We start from the raw sequence: 23,212 nt of genomic DNA, 5'->3' as shown, positions 1-23,212 counted from the left end.
TAATAAAGATGAGATAACATTTAGTTCCATTACAAGATAATAGCATGTTTTTTTAAATCAACAGCTGCTGTCTCAGAAATGACTTGTTTTAGCATATTCAATTCTATAAAACTTATTATGTCGTGAGCTTGATTCCGTACATCCAATAAAAAACAATAATTTCCACAACAAAGGAAAGAAACTTTAATAGCTACTTCTTTTCATACATAAAAATTTACTTACATTATAAGTTTTGTTTTAAGACATCGCACACTTCGGATTAGATTGGTTTATTAAATTAGCTGTATTATTTTCTGGGTTGAGTTTTAGTTCTGGTATTCTAACACTGCAGAATATAGAGTATTTTAAACAACCTTTAAATCATCCAGTTTTTCTTTAGATCTATAAGATGTTCTATTGATACGAATTTAATTATATTTCTTAGTTGACTTAAGGAAGGCCAGTAGTCATGTGGACGTGCACACTTTACAGGTTCCTTTGAAAGACATTGTATGTTACTTATCGCTATTGGAAGCTGGAAGACCGGAAGATAAGCTTGAATGTAAGTCTCATTGTAAATTAGGGATTTTAGGATTGTACTAGAAGTTTTCAAAGAAAAAAATTCCAGTGAATAGAAAAAACGTCTGGCGAAAGTATAGCGATTTTAAAGTTTCAGTAGAACTGTGAAATTGTATAAGTATATCCATATTATTCCTAAGAAATCTGACTAGCTGGTCAGCTTATCGTTGATTTAATTTTTTCAATACACTCAGAACTTATGATTATTAATTTCAAATGAACTGAGTCTATGAGTCTAGTCCAGCAGTCATTTTTATTACAAGTTTTTTTTTTTAAATTATTAGATCCATGTTTGTATTAGATTTAGTATGCAGCATTTTAGAAAAATAAAAATATTTCCCTTTTACTGTGGCTTTTAGACCCTAATTTTAATGCGTTCCTGCCGTCAGTGTGAAGTAATTAAATGTTTTAAAGACGAATTGAAAAAAATAATAATTTGTACCCTAATGATAACATGAATGATGAAACAATTAATTGTGTAGAAACAGGATGTCTGCTCCAATGGAAAATCGTTAAAAGTATTTCAATGATTAAATGTTAAACGAATTATGTAGTTTTGTTTTATGTCACTTAATACTAAACGATGGTATATCATAAACTATCGACACTAAGTCGAATTGAATTCATATTCGCTGTTTAAATTTATTGAGAAACTCCAACTTAGAGAAATTCAGTGTAATTCATATCAGAAAATGTTCCATTGTTTATCCTGTTTTCTTGTTGTTGTTTTTTCACTGTAGAACTTCACTGTTAATTAGCAAAAACAAGTCTATGCTTAAGTTAGTGCTCTTGTAAATTACTGTTTTCAGTACTGATAGTATTCATTACGTAAAACTTCTTATCTTTCAGTCATGTTTCGGCTTTACGATACTGATAGTAATGGATACCTCGATAGCAACGTAAGTTTTATTTCTTTTAAACATTTTGTTATTATTTATGATCTTTCACACGTGCACTTTAACAGTTCTATTGATTTGTTACCATTTGACCTTTTTAAATGCTTATGTTTCACTTGTATAGGTGGTGCGTTTATTGCTATCTGTGTATTCAAAATAAATTTTACGCAACTTAAATTTCATTCAGCTATGTGACATGTTTAACGAATTTTATTTGATAACTATCAAAAGGTTTATATTCCTGCAAGAGAGTGGCTTGAATGGGAAAAAAAAAGTATTCTCAATAGCGGCGGCTGTAATTAGATCTCATATCGGTCAAATGATGGAGCCATAACTTCAATGTTTCTATGAACCTCAATGCCGCAGCTAGAAATATTATGTACCATAAGAATAACATACTTACTGATGTTTTTATATTATTATTCATTTTCTGATTAAATGTTTGAGTATTTGAATATGAACCGTTTGGTTTTTTCTTTTCAAATATTTGCGTAAAGTTACACAAGGATTATCAGCCCTAGCCGTCTTTAATTTTGAGCTAATGAATTAGAGGGAAGCACCCATTGCCAACTCTTGGGCTAAGGTGATAACTGAATTTGGCCTTCACTCTTATAACACACCCAAACACACACTCACAGCACATTTATATAGAAGTTTACATCCGTTACGTGGCACTAGGCCACGCAATGGTGCACTTTGCTTATTATTTTATTTCTTAGTTCAAACATTTTTAGAAACATTTAAGATATTGCTTTGACGAAAATAACGCATTGTACAACACCCAAAACTCCAGACTTTCAAGGACCGGCAGGACCAGGTGGTTGGGGCACTCTGAGGGTCGCGGGTTTGAATTCCGTCACACCAAACATACTCGCCCTATACAAGAGTAGCCTAAGAGTTGACGGTGGGTAGTGATGACTAGCTGCCTACCCTCTAGTCTTACACTGCTAAATTAGGGACGGCTACAGAAGATAGCTCTCGTGTAGTTTTTCGCGAAATTCAGAGACAAACAAACAAACAAACCAGACATTCAAAATGACCAAGGATTTTATCTTCGGTAGATAAAACCGTTTTGATTTTGTATTTAATGATAACACCAGTTTTCTTAAATCTTACTTCAATCCTACTCACTATATCATGTGTTTCTAGAGCTTTATTCACCACTAATACTTCAACTTCTTCCTTTCATTAAGTTCTCTATTGAAGCTGTTTGGGGAAAATTAATTTGATCAAATATTTCACTACGTAGATCTTATATGGTTGCGCTTTCTTCGTAGAACCGAAACTATTTTGTTATAGTAATCTGCAAAGTGAGTCTCATAAAATCGATAGTTCAGCAATTACATATTAATTCAGTACAGTTTTGCAGTTACTTTTTATATAATTCTTTTATATTCCCTTATCTGTTTTTCGTTTATGTAATGCTAATTTTTGAACATTCAATTACTAATTTTTAACATATTTTTTCTAAGATACACACTTTCAGTTCATGAATAATTTTAATACCACGGTATCTTAAAATTGTGTAAGCTCATGCTAGGCATAAAAAAAGACCCATTGTGAAAATTTGGACAATATCATTGGTCAAAATGGCGATTTATCGAACTTTTTTCTTCAGTGGATCATTGGCTGCTCCAAATAGACGGATCGAAACTGCTAACGACAGCTTCAGGATTGTAGAGAGAATTGCAGTTTTAGTTCAAAATGGAACCTTTATTTCACAAGAGTAAAAGTTCTAGGTGTTCAAAATACTTATCATGGTGGTTTTGAATGTGATGTATTATCAATTTCTCATAAACTGAGTCCGAAACATGGGGTAAATTAGTCAAAAAATGTATTAGCAAGTTCTATTAATGCAACAAAAGGTAGAAGAAAACGACCTCAACCAAATTAGTATCGAAACCCTGAAAGTTCCAATTCTAGCCCTTATCTACATATGATATTTTTTATTATTAACATAATATAAAAATTTTCGGTCCTAAATATGCATAGTTTTATTATTATTAAAAAAAAACAGGTTTCTCTTTTAATACTCCGCTTGACTATACAGTGTATGTGTGATTGTTTTCTATGCACCTTATAATATCACATCTAAGTTTCTCACCATGTGGCCGTCTTCTGCGTACCTTATAATATTACGGCTCACTTTTTCAACATGTGGTTTTATGTGTACCTTATAATATCACGTATAAGTTTCTCACGATGTGGTTGTTTTCTGTGTATATAATGCTTATCACTTGGAAGAATGGGAGTATTTTTAATGGCACTTGCCATTCAATCTGTTTAGCAGAGAATACGTATAGTTAGTATATTTTCTTGCCATCATACGAATTTTGATTAAGTAGTATTTTTATGCAAAACCCATGCTTAGCGTGCTGTAATGTGTATTTAAAAATACATGGCTTGCCTCTGGTTACCGCAAAAAAGCAACTAAAATTAATCACGTTCCGAAACCTAGGGCAGTGGATGTTTTTTCACAGTGGTGGTCAAATCTTGCTATTCGTTTAGAGTAGTTCGATACTTGGAAAAGAGTGCTGTTGACTTTGGTCTAACTCTAACGGGTCAATATTTGGGACAGTTAGCACAAATAGCCTATGTGTAGCTTCGTTCGAATATCTGAAACAAGCCGAACAAAAAAAAAAGTATAATTTTTAAATCATAATGAACGACTTGTGTATGAATAAATGTTTATGACATTGATTCTCTAATTGTTTGATATAGTTATAATGCACTTTATGTTAAGCATAAAGAGGGCGTTTCGTTAAGACACAAGTAAATTTGTGTTTATAATACTGTGTTTGGTATGGTGACATTGCACTTAGTGTTAGACATAGGGAGGGCGTTCGTTTTGTTAAGACGTTGGTTTTTTTTGTTTTTTTTTAATTTCGCACAAAGCTACTCGAGGGCTATTTGTGCTAGCCGTCCCTAATTTAGCAGTGTAAGACTAGAGGGAAGGCAGCTAGTCATCACCACCCACCGCCAACTCTTGGGCTACTCTTTTACCAACGAATAGTGGGATTGACCGTCACATTATAACGCCCCCACGGCTGAAAGGGCGAGCATGTTTAGCGCGACTGGGATGCGAACCCGCGACCCTCGGATTACGAGTCGCACGCCTAACGCGCTCGGCCATGCCGGGCCTAAGACGTTGGTAAACTAGTCTTTTTAATACTAATAATACACATAAGTTTAATTTTTTTAATGTTTAGAGAGGGTGGTTTGTCAAAATGTAGTCGATTTTCTATTTTAAAGAATGCACGTTCCATTTGTTCTTTACGCATTTATAAATGCTATTTTTCTTTGAAACAAGTTCGACTGGCGAATCATTAAAAACAAATTAAAGAGACATTTAGATTCTCACAAGTAACAAATCAAACTTAAAAACTTATCAAGATGACGTGAGTATTGTTTGAAAAATTAAGCTGTTAATACTGCTTAATGAACATAACCTCAGCACTTCGGTAATTTACAAAGTGTCGACATTTTTACATAAATTATAATTTGCAGTAATTAACATTATCTTCACCAACTGAAGCAAACAGCTTATGATGAAAACACGAGACCTAACACTTTAGTCACAGGACAAAGTCTGAGGTGTAATAATACGTTTTTATAATATTTGAAGTCGTTTCATTCTCTCCTAAAAAGGAGTAACGTTTGATTATGAATAGATTTCAGGAGTTCTCCTTGTTACTATCTTCTCCAATTCCAGTACTGCTTTTCTGTAGATACCAAAGACCTGTAGTTGGTTTGGTTTGTTTTGAATTTTGCGCTACCAGTCTCAAACTTATCAGTGTAAAACTAGAGGGAAAGCAGATGAACAGTGATGTAATAGAAAGCCTCTGAAGCCCAGTTTTGCTTTGTTACATTGATCTAGTAGTTTTTATTGTCCAGTGCTGACTGCTTCTGTCACTGCGCACTTTTACTTCTCCTGGCATCTGCACAAGGTATCTATGCACAAAGACCATAAAAAATAGGCTAACGGATCAAAAAAATTTGTTGTTGCTTTTTTAATGAGATGTTCGAATAAATCGTATGAGATAAAAATTACGATAATACTGTGTAATAGTTTGGGTTAGAGATTTATGTACATGACCCTCAGGAAAAAAAAACAAGCGGATTAAAAATGCTAAATTAGGTCACAATAGGTAGTTATCAATTAAAAACATTTTTAGTAAAGACGTAAGTGTCATTTTCTTGTCTGTTAATTTATTTAAAAATGTTGCATAGAATCAAAATACAAAATAGTCAAACAGTGACTGCATATTCTTGAAATTAAATACTTTAGAAGTTATAAATGCAAAATGTGGGGTTCGCTACATTCTCTTCGGGAGGCTTCTCTTCCCTTTAAAACCCGCTTTTTCTCTGATATTGATGAAAAGCTTGGGTTTTATATATTGATAGCCTTAATGTAATCGATAGTACTGTATGACCCATGACACACAACTCTGATGTGTGAGTTATTCGTGTAACTTCGTTCAAACCTAAATAATTTCATAGCCATAAAACACTAATAGAATAGATCTAATAGAAATTTCAAAAGCTTTTGAGTAACGTCAATAACGAGTATGCCCCCCGTGAGCATCAATAACTGCTTGGCATGGAAGCGATGAGATGACGAATCACGTCCTGTGGAATGGCTGTCCACTCAGCCTGCAAAGCTGCTGCAAGCTGAGGTAGAGTCTGCGGTTGAGGTTGTCGCCGTCGCAGACGTCGGTCCATCTCGTCCCAAAGATGTTCGATGGGGTTTAAATCTGGTAATCTGGAGGGCCAGGGAAGAACGTTGATGTTGTGGTGTCTCAAGAAGACAGTGGTGAGTCGGGCTGTGTGAGGACGGGCGTTGTCATGTTGAAAAACGTCATTGACGTTCACCATGATGGGTTACATATGGGGCCTAAGAATCTCGTAGACGGTTGCGTACGGTCTGATCGGAAATCCTACGCAGCCCTGGTATGGTTGAGAATGTAGACGTCGCAGTGGTGGTCCTATCCCGAAGGTGACGTAACCGGATGTAGCGATCTTGTGCGGGCGTGGTCACACGAGGTCTGCCAGATCGTGGACGGTCACGAGTTGATTCATGTTGTTGGTGACGATTCCATAGCCTTGTGATGGTGCTTGGGTGGACATTCACAGCTTTGACAACATCTGATCGAGATTCGCCTGCTTCCAATCGAACAATGGCGTTGTTGCGTTGTGCTTCAGTCAGTCTTGGCGTAACTGTATTGCGTGTCGGTGGCTTAACACTGAGCTATGGAAACCGAGAACCCGTCACTTTTATAGGGATTTTGCACATGTTGCACTTGCAGAACATGCAGATCTCTCAAACAAATTTATTAGACACGCATGCGTTTTGGCGAAAAATCCGATGTTTTCCTCCGTTTTCAAAGTGCACAACTTTTATTGTCATTTTGGTCTGACAATCAGTGTCTTAACACGTGTAACATCACATACTCTGAGCTTGTAACGTTATTACATATATTTCTCTTTAAAATAGCAAAAATATCCCTTTTGCGTTTCTTTTTTTGAAGAGTATATTACGTATTATTATTTCAAATAACCGGGAATATGAATTTGAATTTAGAAATTAGTTAACTCTTAATGTGTATCAAATATTTAAGACAAATATATTTTAACATACAAACATAAAAACGATACGATTTATAATAATGGTTATTACAAATAAGTTATATACAACAGGTGATAGCACAGATAGCCCTCTAGTAGCTTTGTGCGAAATTCAAAAAACAAACAAACAATACAATACTAAGTCTTGTATCCAGTCTAAAAGTGAATATTTTATTGACGATACAAGTTCACGATGAGCAGATTAATTCTGATTAATATTGTCACACCTAGCTTAAGTTAGTTTGATTGGCCTCGCACCGCTGACCTTTTTCACAGAAGGAGATATTTAAACTCCTCGTAGAAATACTAATGTCTCTAGTGACTTGGCTGAAGTTGAACGGTTTTTAATGTTCGAAATCTGAAACGTTTCTGGTCAAATTCTGTAGTTTTCCGATCAATAGGCGTTAATCACAATTGTAGCTTCCGAGACATATAGCACACTGACTGTAGCTGACCAGTAATAATAATAATCTTTGTCTCTCGGCTCGTCAGTTATTATATACCAATCACGCTAGACTCTAGAACATTCTTACGCTCAAGAACCTACTACAAATTTCAAAAACAGGCGGGACTTGCGCAATACATAGTCAAGAATATACGTCACATGCAAAAAGAAGACTATACAGAAATAAGCGTAGGTACTAAAATAAACGTACAACAGTAGATCCAGTATTTTTTTTCCTTTTTTATTAACTGTATTTTTGTGCGCGAGCAGTACCAAGCGCGAGACACTTGTGTACCCAATAAGATTTTATCACTCATCAGGAACTCTTCCAGCTTATCCTCAAACTGAAATTATTTTAGACAGAACTAGAGTAAATTAATCCATGAGACATTAGACGCAATCAAATACAGCAATCGAAGATGTTTGACCTATTGAGTCGAAAACTACAATTAGACCTCAAACTGATCAAGAGATGGCACTAGGATAAGCTAAAAGTTTGTACTTTAAAAATAATTCTAGAGCTAACCAGTGAGCCGATGTGCCGCGGCTAAAGGAACAAACATAAACCTTGTTTTATGCCGTTTTTTACTGAAAGAGCTAATTTCTCTTCTACTCCACAGGAAATGGACTGCATAGTAAATCAAATGATGACAGTCGCTGAATACTTGGGATGGGATGTCAGCGAGTTGAAACCGGTAAGTATCGAGTGTCTATTGTACACTTGGAAGATAATGCTAGCAAACTGAAACCGGTTGTACCGGCATTAATTTTAGAACTCTATTCCATTTTTAGAAGATGATGCTTTCGAACTGAAACTGATTTTTCTTAACATTATTGTTAGTATTGTTTGAGTAAAAATAGAATGTCTACATTAAAATGATATAATTGATTATCGAGATTACTTTTTATTTTAATCGGTATAATCATTTATATATTTAGCGATTACTTCACAAATTATTATTTTTAAACCGTTGATATCAGCCTTTATACTTCTGGTGCTATGTTTTCATATATTTTACGTTTAATTTGTTTCCGACATTGTCCAACTCCCGCAGTAAATATAATGTAATTCTTATTACAGTAAAACCTGTCTAAGACGGAATCGCACAGAACCGAGTAAAATTTCCGGCTTAGGCAGGTTTTCTAGCTTAGATATAGAGAACATTTCCTTAATTATATATAATTTTTGAGCGAAGCGTTATACTCGCTTGACTCAAGGGAAGTAAAACATTCGTGAATAAAGTTATCATACTATTTATACTATATTTATTAGAGTAAGAACTAAAATAGACATTCAAAATATACATAAGTACACAAAATATTAATCAAATTTATTGAAAAAAGTGTCCAATTTTAACTGTTTCGTTTTTTGGGGGCTTTCTAATGCGGTTAAAAGAGAACGCAATTCTACGGCCTTTTCATGAAGTTCATTTACCTCTTTCATTTTTGCATACAATTTGATAGCGTTAATATAATTTAACACTTTCGATGAAGTAGAAATTTCTATTTCCTCATTATCTTTTCCATTTTGTTTATTTTCTGAATCTCTTACACTGTTACCATGTTGCGATTCTATTATAGATTTTAAATCAATTTCATCAGTTTCTGTTAAAACACTCTTGTCAACGTTCACAGAATCATCTGCATCAATCTTCACAATTAGAGTTTGGATTTCACTAGAATCGTCATAACAAACAACTTCTCCACATTGTCAAAAATAAATCCACAGTTTCGAAAGCAATTTAATACGCATTTATCTTTTACGCATTTTATTGAATGACTTAGAAACGCAATTGCATCTAACACGTCAATTTTCATGGTCATTTCAGATGCTCTCTTACAGTCGTCCTTGTTTGTAATGGTATACTGAGGCATCAGTTTTCTGTATTTCAGTTTTATACATTGTATAATTCCATTATCTAGTGGCTGTAAAAGTGATGTTGCACATGGAGGTAAAAAGACTAAACGAACATTTGAAAGTTGAACTTTTGAGTGACAAGTTGAATTATCTAGGAAAAATAGAATATTCCTATTTTCTTCTTCCATTCTTTTGTTTAATTTATTCAAAAAATCCTCGAATACAGCACTTGTCATCCACGCTTTATTATTCGCTTTCTATTCCACAGGATGGCCTTTTATAAGAGAAATCTTAAGATAATGCTGCAAAATTTTGATATTTCCGGCTTGTACAGGTTTCCGATCTATGCATTTTCCTGCTTAGACAGGTTTTACCGTAATAAAAATCACCTCTAGGGTTTGTTTGATTGTTGAATTTTGCACTAAGCAACTCGAAGGTTATCTGCTCTAGCTATTCCTAATTTTGAATTGATAAACTTGAGAGATATACAACACCACCAACCGTTAGATTACTCTTTACCAACGAATAATGGGATCCACCACACATTATAACGCCCTCACAGCTAAAAGTGCGATAACGGTATTCGATCTTGCGATGCACAGATTCTGGGTCTACTGCTTTAATCACGAGGCCATGCAGAGCTCCTAGAACTGAAGAACGAGGATCAGTGTCGACATTTGTAAGCATAAATTTGTTCATAAAAAACAAACAACACATAAATATTGTATGTAGAGTTCGAGAATGTATTTAACCTTGGATAGTGTACAAAAATTTCCTCTTTGTGTTTAGAAAGAACACCTGATTTCATATAGAACGTTGTGTTTTTAAAGAACAAGAAGAAGTGTATTACGTTCATACAGTGGTGATTGTATACTTTACTTTTGTTGAATGTTTCACCTAATCAACTAAAAATATAATAACCAAGCGAGACAAACACGAATTTTAGTGAGCCAAAGCTATTTTATTTATGAACCAATAAAATAAATGTCCGTGTTTTCCGAACAACAGAAACAAATACAATAGATAGAGTTCATATTAGCAACAGCTTCCAGCAAAGTTCATTGTCAACGTAAAAAAAAAATTATATTAAAAATTCAGTGTAAGATAGACAATTGGATATTAAAAGTTTATCTTGAAGCAGAGAGTGTGTTAAATAGAAATTACTGTAATACCATTCGTCATTATAGTCAATCATAATAGAATGTTCTCCATCTTTAAGATTACAACAAAGCGTATTAACACGTAATTCATTCCTCGAGAGTACAAATTTGTCCTTTGTCCCATTAGGCTATTTAAGCCTAAAAAAAAGATATATCGTTTTCTTTTTTATTTTGTTTCTTCCATCGATTATTTCAATACGTCTTAGAGCTAACTAAATCTGAGATTTTCCTAAACCTGCTGAAATTGTACAATATTATTCCAATATTCGATAATATTTTGATAATATTTGGATTTTCCATTCGTTTGTTTCGGGAAAAAGATTGCCAAAATGGTACCAGTAACATATAAATGCAAATGTATCATGTGTGAAGTATGTGGAAAATGCTCCTGGTGAAGAGAAAATGAAATGCAAAATGGGTTGTCAGCCTGGTTTAAACTACAGAAAACAAGAAGTTCAGTAACACAACAAAATTATGTTGAGCTTCCAGATTTTGTGATTGAGGGAACCAAGACCTGTTCATGCCACAGACGTATGAGATTCAAAAATTGATTGAGATACGTACAACATTTTCAATGAATTTTCACATTATTTCCATTTCCCAAGCAGCGGATTTCGTTAAAAAACATCTTGTAAAGAAATATCAATAAAAGGTATTCCATATTACATGCTGGTGGTTTACTTTGTGTCAGTAGTGTTTGCAAAAAATATGCAAAATTGTTTTCCCGACAGATCCAAATCAACTTATAGACATGGTGCTGATCGATTACCAGAAGTTCACTGGTAAGAGTGAGATGATGTCAAGCTGAAACGTTTGTCATGACATTTGCAGAATGCAAAGGATGTTGGGTGGAGATTTAATACTGGCACAAGTAAAGGTCTTGTACAAAGACATAATGTCAGATGAGAAAACTCCAGGAAGAAAAATATACACAACTCTGCACAAGCATTACAGCACTTTGACATTTGAGCAAGATTTAGAAAAAGTAAAAAGGTCAGTTGTGAAATATGACACTTCCGTAATGTGAGTTTCAGACAAATTCATCTTGTCCCCATCAAATACACAATTACATTTATGTGGTGAAAGTAATATTGAAGTAGAAAGAAAGTACATCAATCATTTTGTCAAAAAATCACCAGGAAAAGAACTTCAGAATTGATGAACATATCATATGTGAAAAGGTTTTGTGGAACAATACGTAAGAGAATGTTTTTCAAATTAGTAAATATGATGACTTTCAATGATATAAAAGCTTTGACTGCTGTGGACTATGCAGTTTGGATTTTGGTGAATGATTCGTTTGATCATCTGATTTCTATCATTGATGCAATCAATCCAGATATGCAGGATGAGTACAGAAATAAAATGTTGGTTGTGAATCAACTTGAGAAATGTCATTTGGATAAAGAAGCAGCAAGTTGTAGTGATGATAACTCAGAATATGATTCCTATTGTATAAATCACGCTTTGAATAAAAGTAATAAAGTTATGTTCATCAAAACAAAACTTGTCGTACTCCTCAAACTCCTTTTGTATTCAATAATGATTTAAAGAAAAAAAATATTAAATATCATCATCATATGCTTGACGATATTCATGATAAAATGAAGTTGTTTTTCTTGATGACGAGAAACCCACTTGAAATAAAAATGATTCTCAGAACGGCTGTTATGGGTATTAACACTTTTATTGATAAGCAAAAATCTACATTTCAACCTTTCTAGGTCATCTTCAGGTTAAGAAAGAGAGAGTGTTTGAATGTGTCCGTTGACGGACACGTGTTTTAGGGACGATAGTATATACTTGTTAAAAAGCCAACATAAGTTGTTTATCCTAAAAAAAACAAACGAAATCGTATACAAATTATTGTTGGTTATTTTCATGAAAGAAGGAAGGAAAACTTAAAAGAAGAAGAAAACTAAGAGAAAAACGGTCTGGAAAAGGTGAACTGGAAAAGCCGAAATTATGATTTTTAAATGTTCGTAAAATTTTGTTATTTATACCTCAAAAATGTGATTTGTTTGAAGTTGAGCACAAAACTACACACTGCTTTCGAAAGATTGAGTTTCTAGCAGTATAAGTTCGCAAATATATCTCTGGTACCACTGGGGGACAAGAAAAACATCTTTGAAAATATTTTTGTTACTTCAGTTTTAAAATTCCACAGCTAATGTTATGCAGAAATCGGCAAAATATCAGGAAATTTTGCCACCATGAGCTATGCATTTCGTGTTAAAAAATGTTGCAAACATTTTTAATGTTTACTGATAACAAAGGCCTGCAATTATTTTACTGTGTTGAAATTTGTTATATGTTGTACAGTAATTCCTGCTCGCTGAATCCGAAAAATATTTTTATTTTTCTCCACTACATACAGATTTTTCTCAAAAGGCTATAAGGCAATAATAGTAAGAGATGTAGAATTCATACACACACACACAAATAGGATAAATGAGGATGGATATTAGTTTAACATCAGTGTTCTCCCTTTTTTTCGGTTTTTTTTTGTCAACAAACATAATAATAAAAAATGCTTATTGTAGTAAACTAAGTAATAATTCTATCGAAGAAAGAGTTTTTCCTTCCCAGTTAAAAAAATGTATATATTTACATGATAGAAGAAACAGCTAGTATTATTTTTGAAATCTGCGTGGCTAAATTACGAAAAATCCGGTATTAGAAACAACACAACTTTTACAAATTTAAGTTCACAGGCCTGTGCAATTGCGCTATTGTGTTAGGTATGTATACGATTCACTACACATAAGAGCATTCGGAATGTTTTGTCGTAATAGTTGCTAACAGCTATGGATAACGAAAGGATCGTTTTTATCTTCACTTTCTCAGAAGAACTTGTTTCGTTTGGAGATCAAAGAGATAGAGCAAAAGCTTTATGATTGATTAGGCCTGGAAACACCCCGGGTTTCGGTTTTTTCGAATGATGAATTACTTCAGCTCAGTGACGTCACCTAGTGAAAAGAATAAAGCAGGGTTTTTAAGTTAAGGTCGATTTTTTTTTTATTAAACAAACAGAAGAGATTTGAGAAAGAAAATAAGGTAATTTGTTAGTGAGGGCAAAATATTGCTTATATATTTTGGATAAAAGACAGTAGTGAATAAAAGTATGGTTTTTGTCTTACATACCAAATAAATCGCTAAACTTTTCAAAATGGTTTATTATGATAACTTAAAAAACGTTTTTATAGCTTATAGTTTTATAATTAAGTCTTTAAATGTATCATTCAGGTATGCCTAATAATTGAAGATAGAGAAAAGATAGCAACACTCAAAATTAAATTAAAAAAGCATATCTTATGGAACGCAGAAATATTATTGAAAACTAATATAATGTGAGCCATATCTGATCCGGAAATTACTGCGATTAAGCTATAATGTGTAGGCACAGAATTTAAGCTTGACATGATATAAAATTTTTTGGAAAGTTCGAGTATTGTACAAATGTGTTGAATCATGAAGGTCTGGAATAGCAGAAACGCTGTAATGCGTTACAGAATTTGATAAAGAATCTATTAATGCTAGCTTCTTTTATCAGGCGTAGTCTAATAACGTCTCGAAATTTAATCGTATTTTCTTGTTATTTAGTGGTGTGTACATTTTCACAACTTTACTAGTGCAAGAATTTATATTTTGAATACTATTATTATTCAGTATATTTACTTTACAACTAAGCATATGACAGCTCACAAACCATTAATTAATTTGTAGGATTCAGATGTATATTCGTTTACCCATAAATAAAATACTTGAGGTATTGCCTGTCAATGGCACAGAGGTATGTCTGCGGACTTACAAGGCTAGAAACTGGGTTTTGATACCCGTGGTGGGCAGAGCACAGATAGGCCGTTGTGTACCTTGGTTCAAACAAACAAAACTTGAGGTATTGGAATAACAAACGATGTATTATCACAATTCATTACCCATTACTATTCAGCGGAATAACTTTATTTCTTAATTCCTTTTTTTCGCCAATACAAGAATTTCAGTGATGAAGTAAACAGCTGATTTTCAGTTGGATTTAATTTCCAGTCAGACGGTTTGATGTAGCAAAACTAAATAGTTGATAATTTCTTTGTGGAATTTCGCACAAAGTTATTTGAGTGTTAGCGGCGCTTGCCAACCGTAATTTAGAAACAATACTCTTTACCAACAAATAGTGGGATTCGTGATTACGAGAAAACCTATTTGTAGAGAAAATGATATATTTAAAAACCGCTGGTATCCGTTTTTTGAATAGTGGGATTGACTATCATAACATAACACCTCAATGTGAGCACATTCAGCGATGGGATTTGAACCCACATTCCGCATGGTTGCGAGATGAGCACCTTAACGTTAGTAGTTAGTAACTACTAGTAATTGACAGTTATATGAAGTTCCTTACAACGTATTTATGTCGTATCTGATAATTTAACAGGTTGTGGTTATATGTTTCCAAACTATTTTATTTTAGTTCCCTTCAAATGGCACAGCAATATATCAGTGGACTTATACCTCTAAAAACAGGGTTTCGATAACTCTGATGGGCAGAGTGTCGATAGCCCATTGTGTAGCTTCGTGCTTAATAACAAACAACTTGTATTATGTAAAGTACTGAAGAAAGAGATAATAGTCATTAAATCTAAATACTATTCTCACATTTTGATGAACAAGATGAATTAAGAAATAGATTAATCACTGACTGTGTTTCTACTCTTAATTTCTGTTACCTGAATTTGTTACAAAATCTAGGACGTACTCGTTTTACTTCTGTTTATAAATAAGTATTAGCGAAATAAATGCATTAAAATCCTTCACAACACTATGCACGTATTCGTTAAAGTCTTTAACTCCGTCTGCTGAGAATATTTATTGCTTTAAATAATGGGAGGGTTAATCGGTGAGAATACTTACAGCGTTTTGTCATGGAAGTGGCTGTTGCTGAGAATACGTACAGTATAAAAACATAACAGTGTACATCCCTGGGAACACTTGCAGCGTAAATCATGACAGTCATTTTCGGATATTAAAATAGTTCTACAGTCTTTGTTTATAAATTTTAAATAGATCTGTTACTCTGAATGTAAATTAACCACTAGTTAATGACACGTGAAAAATGATGTGGTTGTTCTTTGTAATTAAGCACAAAGCTACGTAATGGGCTATCTGTGCTCTGCCCACTACGAGGATCAAAACCCGGTTTTTAGCGTTGTAAGTCCGCAGGCATACAACTGTGCCACTGGGGGGGACGTAAAGAATGAAGGGTGGTTGTAAAGTCTATAGGACGAATGGGGTAATATTATTGCGAAATGGTTTATGTGCATGCGTAAGAAAGAACGGAAAATGAGTTATACTCTTCTTTAGCAATTACACTAAAAGGCGCCGGTATAGCAAAGGTTAAATGTTTACGTCATTGTTTACAACTAATGTGTCTATTCTGGCAATGTTGTTGTTAACATCTCTCAGGAAATCCACAGAATCTTCATAATGGAATCTTTCACTTTGAGAATGGTTGCTGGTTTATGGCGATAAATGATAAAGAAAAAAAAAACTCCTAGAAACAACAGACTGTAAGAATAAGATTAGGGATAACTCAGTATTCAGCAATAGTATGCACAAGTAGTGTTAGATGTGTTACGTGCACCGTCCTGCATTAATTTAACATTCTGGGCACACTTATATTGCTAGAGTTATTTTATGAAGCATGTATGCAACGTTGTCCAGTTAACGTGCACATCGCCAAGTTTCCAGTTCTTCGTTTTTTAAATAAGAGCAATTTCAAGATGAAATTATCAATAACATCGCAACATACTGTGATCTTTGGGGGACTTAAGCGTCAATTTACTGTGGCTTATGGATTTTCTTTGGACTAAATGCAAATGTTACGTCTATGAGTATGCTCTGAATTATCAAATATAACATGTACCAACAAGTTCCAAATCAATCGCTTTTCGGTATTAATGGCAGCGCATTTTTAACTATTGAACACGTCAGGTGGGAGCATATGGGGGTTGGTACGCAATGCTTTCTGCATGGTAGCACATACAGTTGACCATGGTAAACCAGTTCGATGTGCCACATCACGAGCACTGCTTGCACCACTGATGGATCTTATAGTAAGAGTTTCACCTTTGTGTCTACATATTCCTTTAAAATTTGGGGGTTTTGAATGATTGGATTCACTTCCTGGTTATCCACGTAAACAACAACTATTGGACAACCGACACATTTCGTCTGTATGTATCAATTATCCTGAATGTCCTTAATTCAGATATATTAAGCAAGGAATCAAATGAATACAAGTTTATTTTACCCCAATACAACTTTCATAAAACTCCAGCATAGCCATTAACCAAACAAGGCCACACAGATGTTACCTTTAAATATAGGCCAGGGGAAAAAAAAAAACACGTAAAAACAAATTAGAGATTTTTCAAAAACTGTGATTTTAGTTCACATGCCTTACTTTATTAAATTACTTAATTCTAATTTGAGTCTTTAATATGATTTGTCGAATATTCTATCAAAATATATAGCTTTCAAAACATGACATTACAGATAAAAGTCTCAAGCGTATGGATTATTTTCCTCACAGATTTTACAGGACATGATGATAGAAATTGACTATGATGCTGATGGAACAGTTTCTCTTGGAGAGTGGAAGCGTGGTGGAATGACAACAATTCCATTACTTGTTCTTCTTGGACTTGATTCGGTATGCTCGCCATTTTTCAGTTTTTTATATATATTTTGTTAAACAGTCTTCTTCCTTTGAGCTTAGTGTGCATCAAACACTTCGTTCTAGGGATTAACTGGACAAATCACATTCGTTGTTTTGCTTGGAATGAAATCGATAATTTTGTTTATTCGTTCGACTCTGAATAAGCCTAAAGGAAATGGAACCCGTAGTTTTGTCGGTCGGTTGAAGCTACAGCAACCTATCCCAGCTTTGATACGAAACGAATTGAGCGTTCAACATGCAAATAATACTTTAATTCTAATTGTGACGTGACCAAGTACCCTGTCTACACGAAATGCGCGGTACTGATAAGCGTTTAGGCGTAGTATTAATGTGGGTTTAACAAAGTTGATAATAAACTATACAACACCAAGGTTGTAAGATGGAAACACAAGTGTATTTATATATATATAAAATGATATATTTCTGTGAGGTAAACTGAAATACCCTTTGGAATTCACAAGTTTGCAACTGACGGGATTACGTTTTATCTTCGAGTTATTTTTGAAACAATAAAAACAGATTCCTAGAACGGAAAATTCAAAATTAAATGAAAAATGTTACACTACTACTGAAAAAATATATTTGTAACATCTAATCCAACAATTTTTGCGTTATGGTTCAAAAGAACGTATTCCTTTTTTTATATACAATAAGTCTTGCATAAGATGAATATATCATGTGCGTGTTGTTAGTTAATGTGATAAATTATCATGATTTATCTTTGTTCTTGACTAATAGAATGTTAAAGATGACGGAAACCACGTGTGGAGGTTGAAGCATTTCAGCAGGTCTACCTATTGTAATCTCTGTCTTAACATGTTAGTCGGTTTCGGCAAGAAAGGACTTTGTTGTACATGTAAGTTACTATAAGATCTATTGTATGGTTTATTGTAAGTTCTCATAAATTTGCAATGTTGTTATGCGAAATATTTTTTGTATTTTTTCATACTGTTGTACAGTTTCTTGTAAGTTTCTAATGCTGTTATTCAAAATATTTATTGGATCTTTAATTAATGCTATATAAGTCTTGTGAATATTGTTGCACGACCACATATGAGTTAACTTGTAGAGTTAAAATTTATATTTTCATAAAACATATATTAAACTGTAGGTTTTGTTCGTTTTTTAAATTCTACCAAAATAAAGATCCGAATGATGAATGCTGGCAAAATGTAGAAACCCATCGATCATTGTCGAATGTTTAGTTATGGTTTTGTGTGTGTGTGTTTTCTTATAGCAAAGCCACTTCGGGCTATCTGCTGCTGAGTTATGTTTTTCACACAATGTCTCCAATATTCAAAAGATTGGTATTGTTAAGTGTTTAGTTATGCTTTTCATCTATATAAGTGGCATATGTTATATATTATGTGTTTCTATATTGTTTGACGTGATACCGTTGAGTGTTTAGTTATGCTTTTCATACGTATCCCCAACATTTTGAATCTTAATATTTCTTTACACGGTAGTTTATAATGAAGATAGAGTAGACAATAATATTCTTATAACACGTGAACATTAATGATCCTGGACGAGTTCTAGAAGTATTAATTTTGGAAAATAAACTTGGATTATTAAGGTCTGGAAAGTGTTGGAAATTTAAATCGAACCTCATAGAATTTTTGAGGCGATGATAACATTCTTTATAATTTCCTACGAATATGTAAATTAATATCAAGTTATTTAGAGAAAATAATTGGAAAGTTGAATTAGTCTTCTTAGCTTGTTCAGTTTTGTATTAACTTATTAATACTAGATTAAACTTAACCTGTTGCTTTAGGTTTAGTGGTTTGCAGACTTCATCTTCTCTTCCGGAATTTAATTAAGGAGCATTTTTCTCTTATTTACATTGAAAGTTATGGTGTAAAAAATTGATTAATATAATAAATAACCCATGAAAAGGAAAAATAAATACATTAAAAGATTATTATGTACCGTATATGTATGAAAAATAGACAGAGATTGCTGCTGACCGGTTATCTTCCTGTGCTGCGACAGAACTTTCTAATAAGACAGAGAAGAGCCTGTGTTTTGCCCAGTGCTTAAACAATCCTCTAGCATGTAAAACTATCATAAGTAAACTTGTTTAAAACCATTTTTTAACAAAATAAGTAAATGATTACACTAGATCATAATACATATATTATTCAATGTCTTAAAGACATCTTTAATGTTGAGTGTTATTCACTAATATTTTTATATGATTTATCTAATATATTTTACATGAAATTACAGCTGCTTTCTGTACCTTTCCCTTACCAGTGGAGTTCACATATTTCATAATATCATTGTATTACAATAACTTATTTTATGTTTTTCCTGTTAAAATACTCAGTGTAAAGAACTGACCCAGAATGGGTAAAGTCGCTAATCTTTTATATAAATACGCAAAGAACTCTAGCTGTAGGTAGTAGATTGATTTATGTAATTAATCGTTAAGGATTCTCTAAGCAATGAAGTAATGCTTTGATTTTCAATTTCTGGCAAAGCTACTTGAGGGCTATCTGCGCTACCCGACCCTAATTTTGCAGTGTAAAACTAGAGGGAAGGCAGCTAGTCATCACCACCCACCTCCAACTCTTGGGCTACTCTTTTACCAACGAATAGTGGAATTGATCGTACATTATAACACTCCTACGGCTGAAAGGGCGAGCATGTTTGATGTGATGGGGATTCGAACCGCGACCCTCTGATTACGAGTCGAGTACCTGAACCATTTGGCCATGCTGGACTCTGAAAAGTTTTCCGAATATCATTCTTAAAGCGCTTTTTAGGATTTCAGAGACACAATCATCTTGGCGCAATCACATTCTAAAACGCATGCTGTGTAAACATTTCGATAGCCAGCCTGATGTACGTAAGTTCGAAAAAAATATGTTACATATGTTTTAATTGCTCTTTATGAATCCAGTAAGACCACACTTTTCTTTTGCGACGTTTTAAAAAATTCCCTCTACAGTATTTCTGGGATATGCACGCAACGTGGTTTGCTTGTTTGTACATAAAGGAAATTTTTTTTTGAACATTTGCACTGCAGGCGTGGCTTATCTTTCTTACGTGACCATATATTAGGCATTATTTTTGACAGAAAATTCGATTTGTCTCTCCATATTTTCTAACAACTCTGGTCATTATGATTGCAAATCTTACTTAATCTAGTTTTTCTTTCTGCGAATCATCAGAACACAAATCTCTTTTAGTACTGCATGTTGACGTTAGTGGATATGCACTCTAGCGTTTCAAGAAACACCTATTGTAGCCCTTCTATGTAAACTTTTGACCCATTTTTAGCACTGAATACCCCCTCCTCCCAATTTTCCTTATGGCATGGCCAAGCGCGTAAGGCGTGCGACTCGTAATCCGAGGGTCGCGGGTTCGCGCCCGCGTCACGCCAAACATGCTCGCCCTCCCAGCCGTGGGGGCGTTATAATGTGACGGTAAATCCCACTATTCGTTGGTAAAAGAGTAGCCCAAGAGTTGGCGGTGGGTAGTGATGACTAGCTACCTTCCCTCTAGTCTTACACTACTAAATTAGGGACGGCTCGGTGCAGTGGGCTAATAACCTACTCACTTAAATACCTGTTGGAGAATCCGCAAGCGATTGCGGCCCTATGTTCCTTGATGGAATCTAATGGTGATAACTAACTAACTAATTATGGTTGAAGAAACCATGTGACAAAGATTTCCAAGTTACCTTTAGGTTTATAGAATTTCCTGTTGTTATAATTAAAGAAACCATGTGACAAACACTTCCAAGTTATCTTTAGGTTTAGAGAATTTCTAGTTATTTTGGTTAAGCCGAATGTACGTACACAAACTTTCTTTGACACTAAGTTGGCTGTGTAAGTCTTTAGTAGCTGAGTTAACACATATAGTAAAATACATATTTTTGTCAAAAGCGTTATGACACTGGTATGTAATTGGCAATGGTATTAGCCATATTGTGTAATACATTTTGACCTTTCTTTCATAAACGAGGCACAATACCCAGTAACATTAACACCTATATAACTTGGTGTTTGATTTGTTGGAAACTAAAGGGTAGATCCATCATTCAGAATTTTTTCTTGTTTGGTTGTAGTTTGCAACTACACTGTTCACGAAAGATGCGTACAGAAGGCACCGGCCTCGTGTATAAGTACCTACGTCAAATCTAAAAGGACTTCACAGGTACGTTCATCAGTCACTTAAAATATTCATTTTATTTGTTTTTATTGGAAGGTAACTAAAATATTGACGATGTCTTTGAACTTAGTTTTTAAACTACAATATTATTATCTTGAAATTAGCCTTTTTTAAGTCACAAAGTTTCGTTAATCATCACTAATTCATAATTCTTGACATTATGCTTTGAACTGAACTGGCTGTTATAAGGCTGCTGCCAGCGAAGCCATTTTCTTAATGTCAAAAGTCTTCAAAATTATTAAGCCTAAAACAAAACAAAATTTTGAGCGTTAATCAGTTAAATATTTTACAGTTAGTTGGCTGGTCCAGAATGTAGTATATTTACTAGTATCTACATAATGTCACTCGCCTGAATGTAGGCCTGTAAAAAAAAAAAAAAAGTTTGTGAACAATAGTAAAGTGAAATTTATATCAGTGTTTACTTCTTGTAGAAAACTTATTACATGGAATTTGAAACAAAAGTTCAAAGAACAAGCAGCATACTGCAACGTGTGTTCATTAAAACATGAAAGGTTTTACACTTCTCTTGCATCAGTGTACATAGCTTGAAGTTAGTTCTCTCTTTATTGTTTACAAACCCAGTCAAAGGTTCGAAGTTTAATTTAAACTTCGTGTACCAATGTTTAGTTTTTGTACATCTGAGCGTTTTGTTTTGGTAAAACTGTGTAGATTTATCAAAAATAAAATATATTCTTGTCGATGGAAAATATTAATGCAGTTGAAATACTGTTTAACAACAGTATTTATGATTGGAAAGTATTGGGTTATTTAACTGTAACGTGTCAAAAAAGTATAAGTTGTATTTTTTAGAATGTGTTTTTAATTTTCTGCGGAATATTTTATTTTGAGTTAAAATGAATAAAACGACACGGCAAATTCTTCTTTAGTTCCTAGTCATGAAGCTGCGTGCGTTTTTTCACATGTTCAGATGATATTTAGCTCTTAATTTGCCCTTTCTTATGCAACAAGAATTTACGTTTTAGTTCAATTCTCTGATTTTTGCTCCAATTTTTCACCAGTCATTAATATTTCTTTTCTATATAAAAGGTACCAATCTTTGTTGAACTGTTTAGATAAAATTCCTTACCAGCTTGCTAACGTGAATTTGAATACATCAAGCTGTATGCTGTAAAAATTAATTTTCTTTTAAATTAACCTCATGTGTGATCTGAATAGACGTTACTTCATCACTGGACAGAAGGTAACTGTGTTGGGAAGTGCAGTAAATGTAAAAAACCCATCAAATCATACAACGGAATAAGTGGACTCCATTGTCGGTGGTGTCAAATGACGGTAGGTTTTGCAGGTGATTTTTAAACGTACGCAGATAATACCCTTAATTTAGGAGCATTCAATATTAACATTATTTTTTAGTATTTATTTAAATATTTAACTTTAATATTTTATTGTGTTTTTGTGCCATTAAACCTAAGAAATAAAACAGTTATCAGAAAAAGATAAAACATTTCAATGAGTATATTTGTTTAAACGTTTTCGTTAAGTTCTCAAGGTATTTATTACTATTATAATAATATGAGGACTTCAAGTTGTCCAAATTAGTATTTATCGTAAGTATTCGATTTGCTGAAAAGAAATATTTTTTATTTCCTAGGTAGCATCTATACAATAAATCTTGTAAGAGTAAACTTGAGTGTTTTAGTTTGGTATGTGCTAATATTTATTAGCATTTACTATATTTACTATAATATTTATAGGTTTTTATTTATAGTAAGTGAAAGATGTGTTTTA

At 33.6% G+C, this 23,212-nt stretch overlaps 1 protein-coding gene across 10 annotated transcripts in view; it reads left to right on the top strand.

Annotated features, from left to right (window-relative positions):
- Window positions 1–23,212, top strand: part of LOC143232783 (diacylglycerol kinase beta-like) — a 234,384-nt gene that overhangs the window by 182,189 nt on the left and 28,983 nt on the right. For all 10 annotated transcript variants that reach the window (XM_076468636.1, XM_076468635.1, XM_076468628.1 and 7 more), the window contains 7 exons: window positions 425–541; window positions 1,408–1,457; window positions 8,145–8,219; window positions 17,135–17,254; window positions 18,020–18,137; window positions 21,360–21,448; window positions 22,640–22,756. In XM_076468636.1, the coding sequence (XP_076324751.1) occupies window positions 425–541; window positions 1,408–1,457; window positions 8,145–8,219; window positions 17,135–17,254; window positions 18,020–18,137; window positions 21,360–21,448; window positions 22,640–22,756 (686 nt within the window). The remainder of the gene's footprint in view (window positions 1–424; window positions 542–1,407; window positions 1,458–8,144; window positions 8,220–17,134; window positions 17,255–18,019; window positions 18,138–21,359; window positions 21,449–22,639; window positions 22,757–23,212) is intronic.

This window comes from Tachypleus tridentatus, chromosome 11, assembly GCF_004210375.1.
Source record: "Tachypleus tridentatus isolate NWPU-2018 chromosome 11, ASM421037v1, whole genome shotgun sequence".
NCBI lineage: Eukaryota > Metazoa > Arthropoda > Merostomata > Xiphosura > Limulidae > Tachypleus > Tachypleus tridentatus.
The sequence above is the reverse complement of the archived record's forward strand: the minus strand, read 5'-3'. Positions and strand labels throughout refer to the sequence as shown.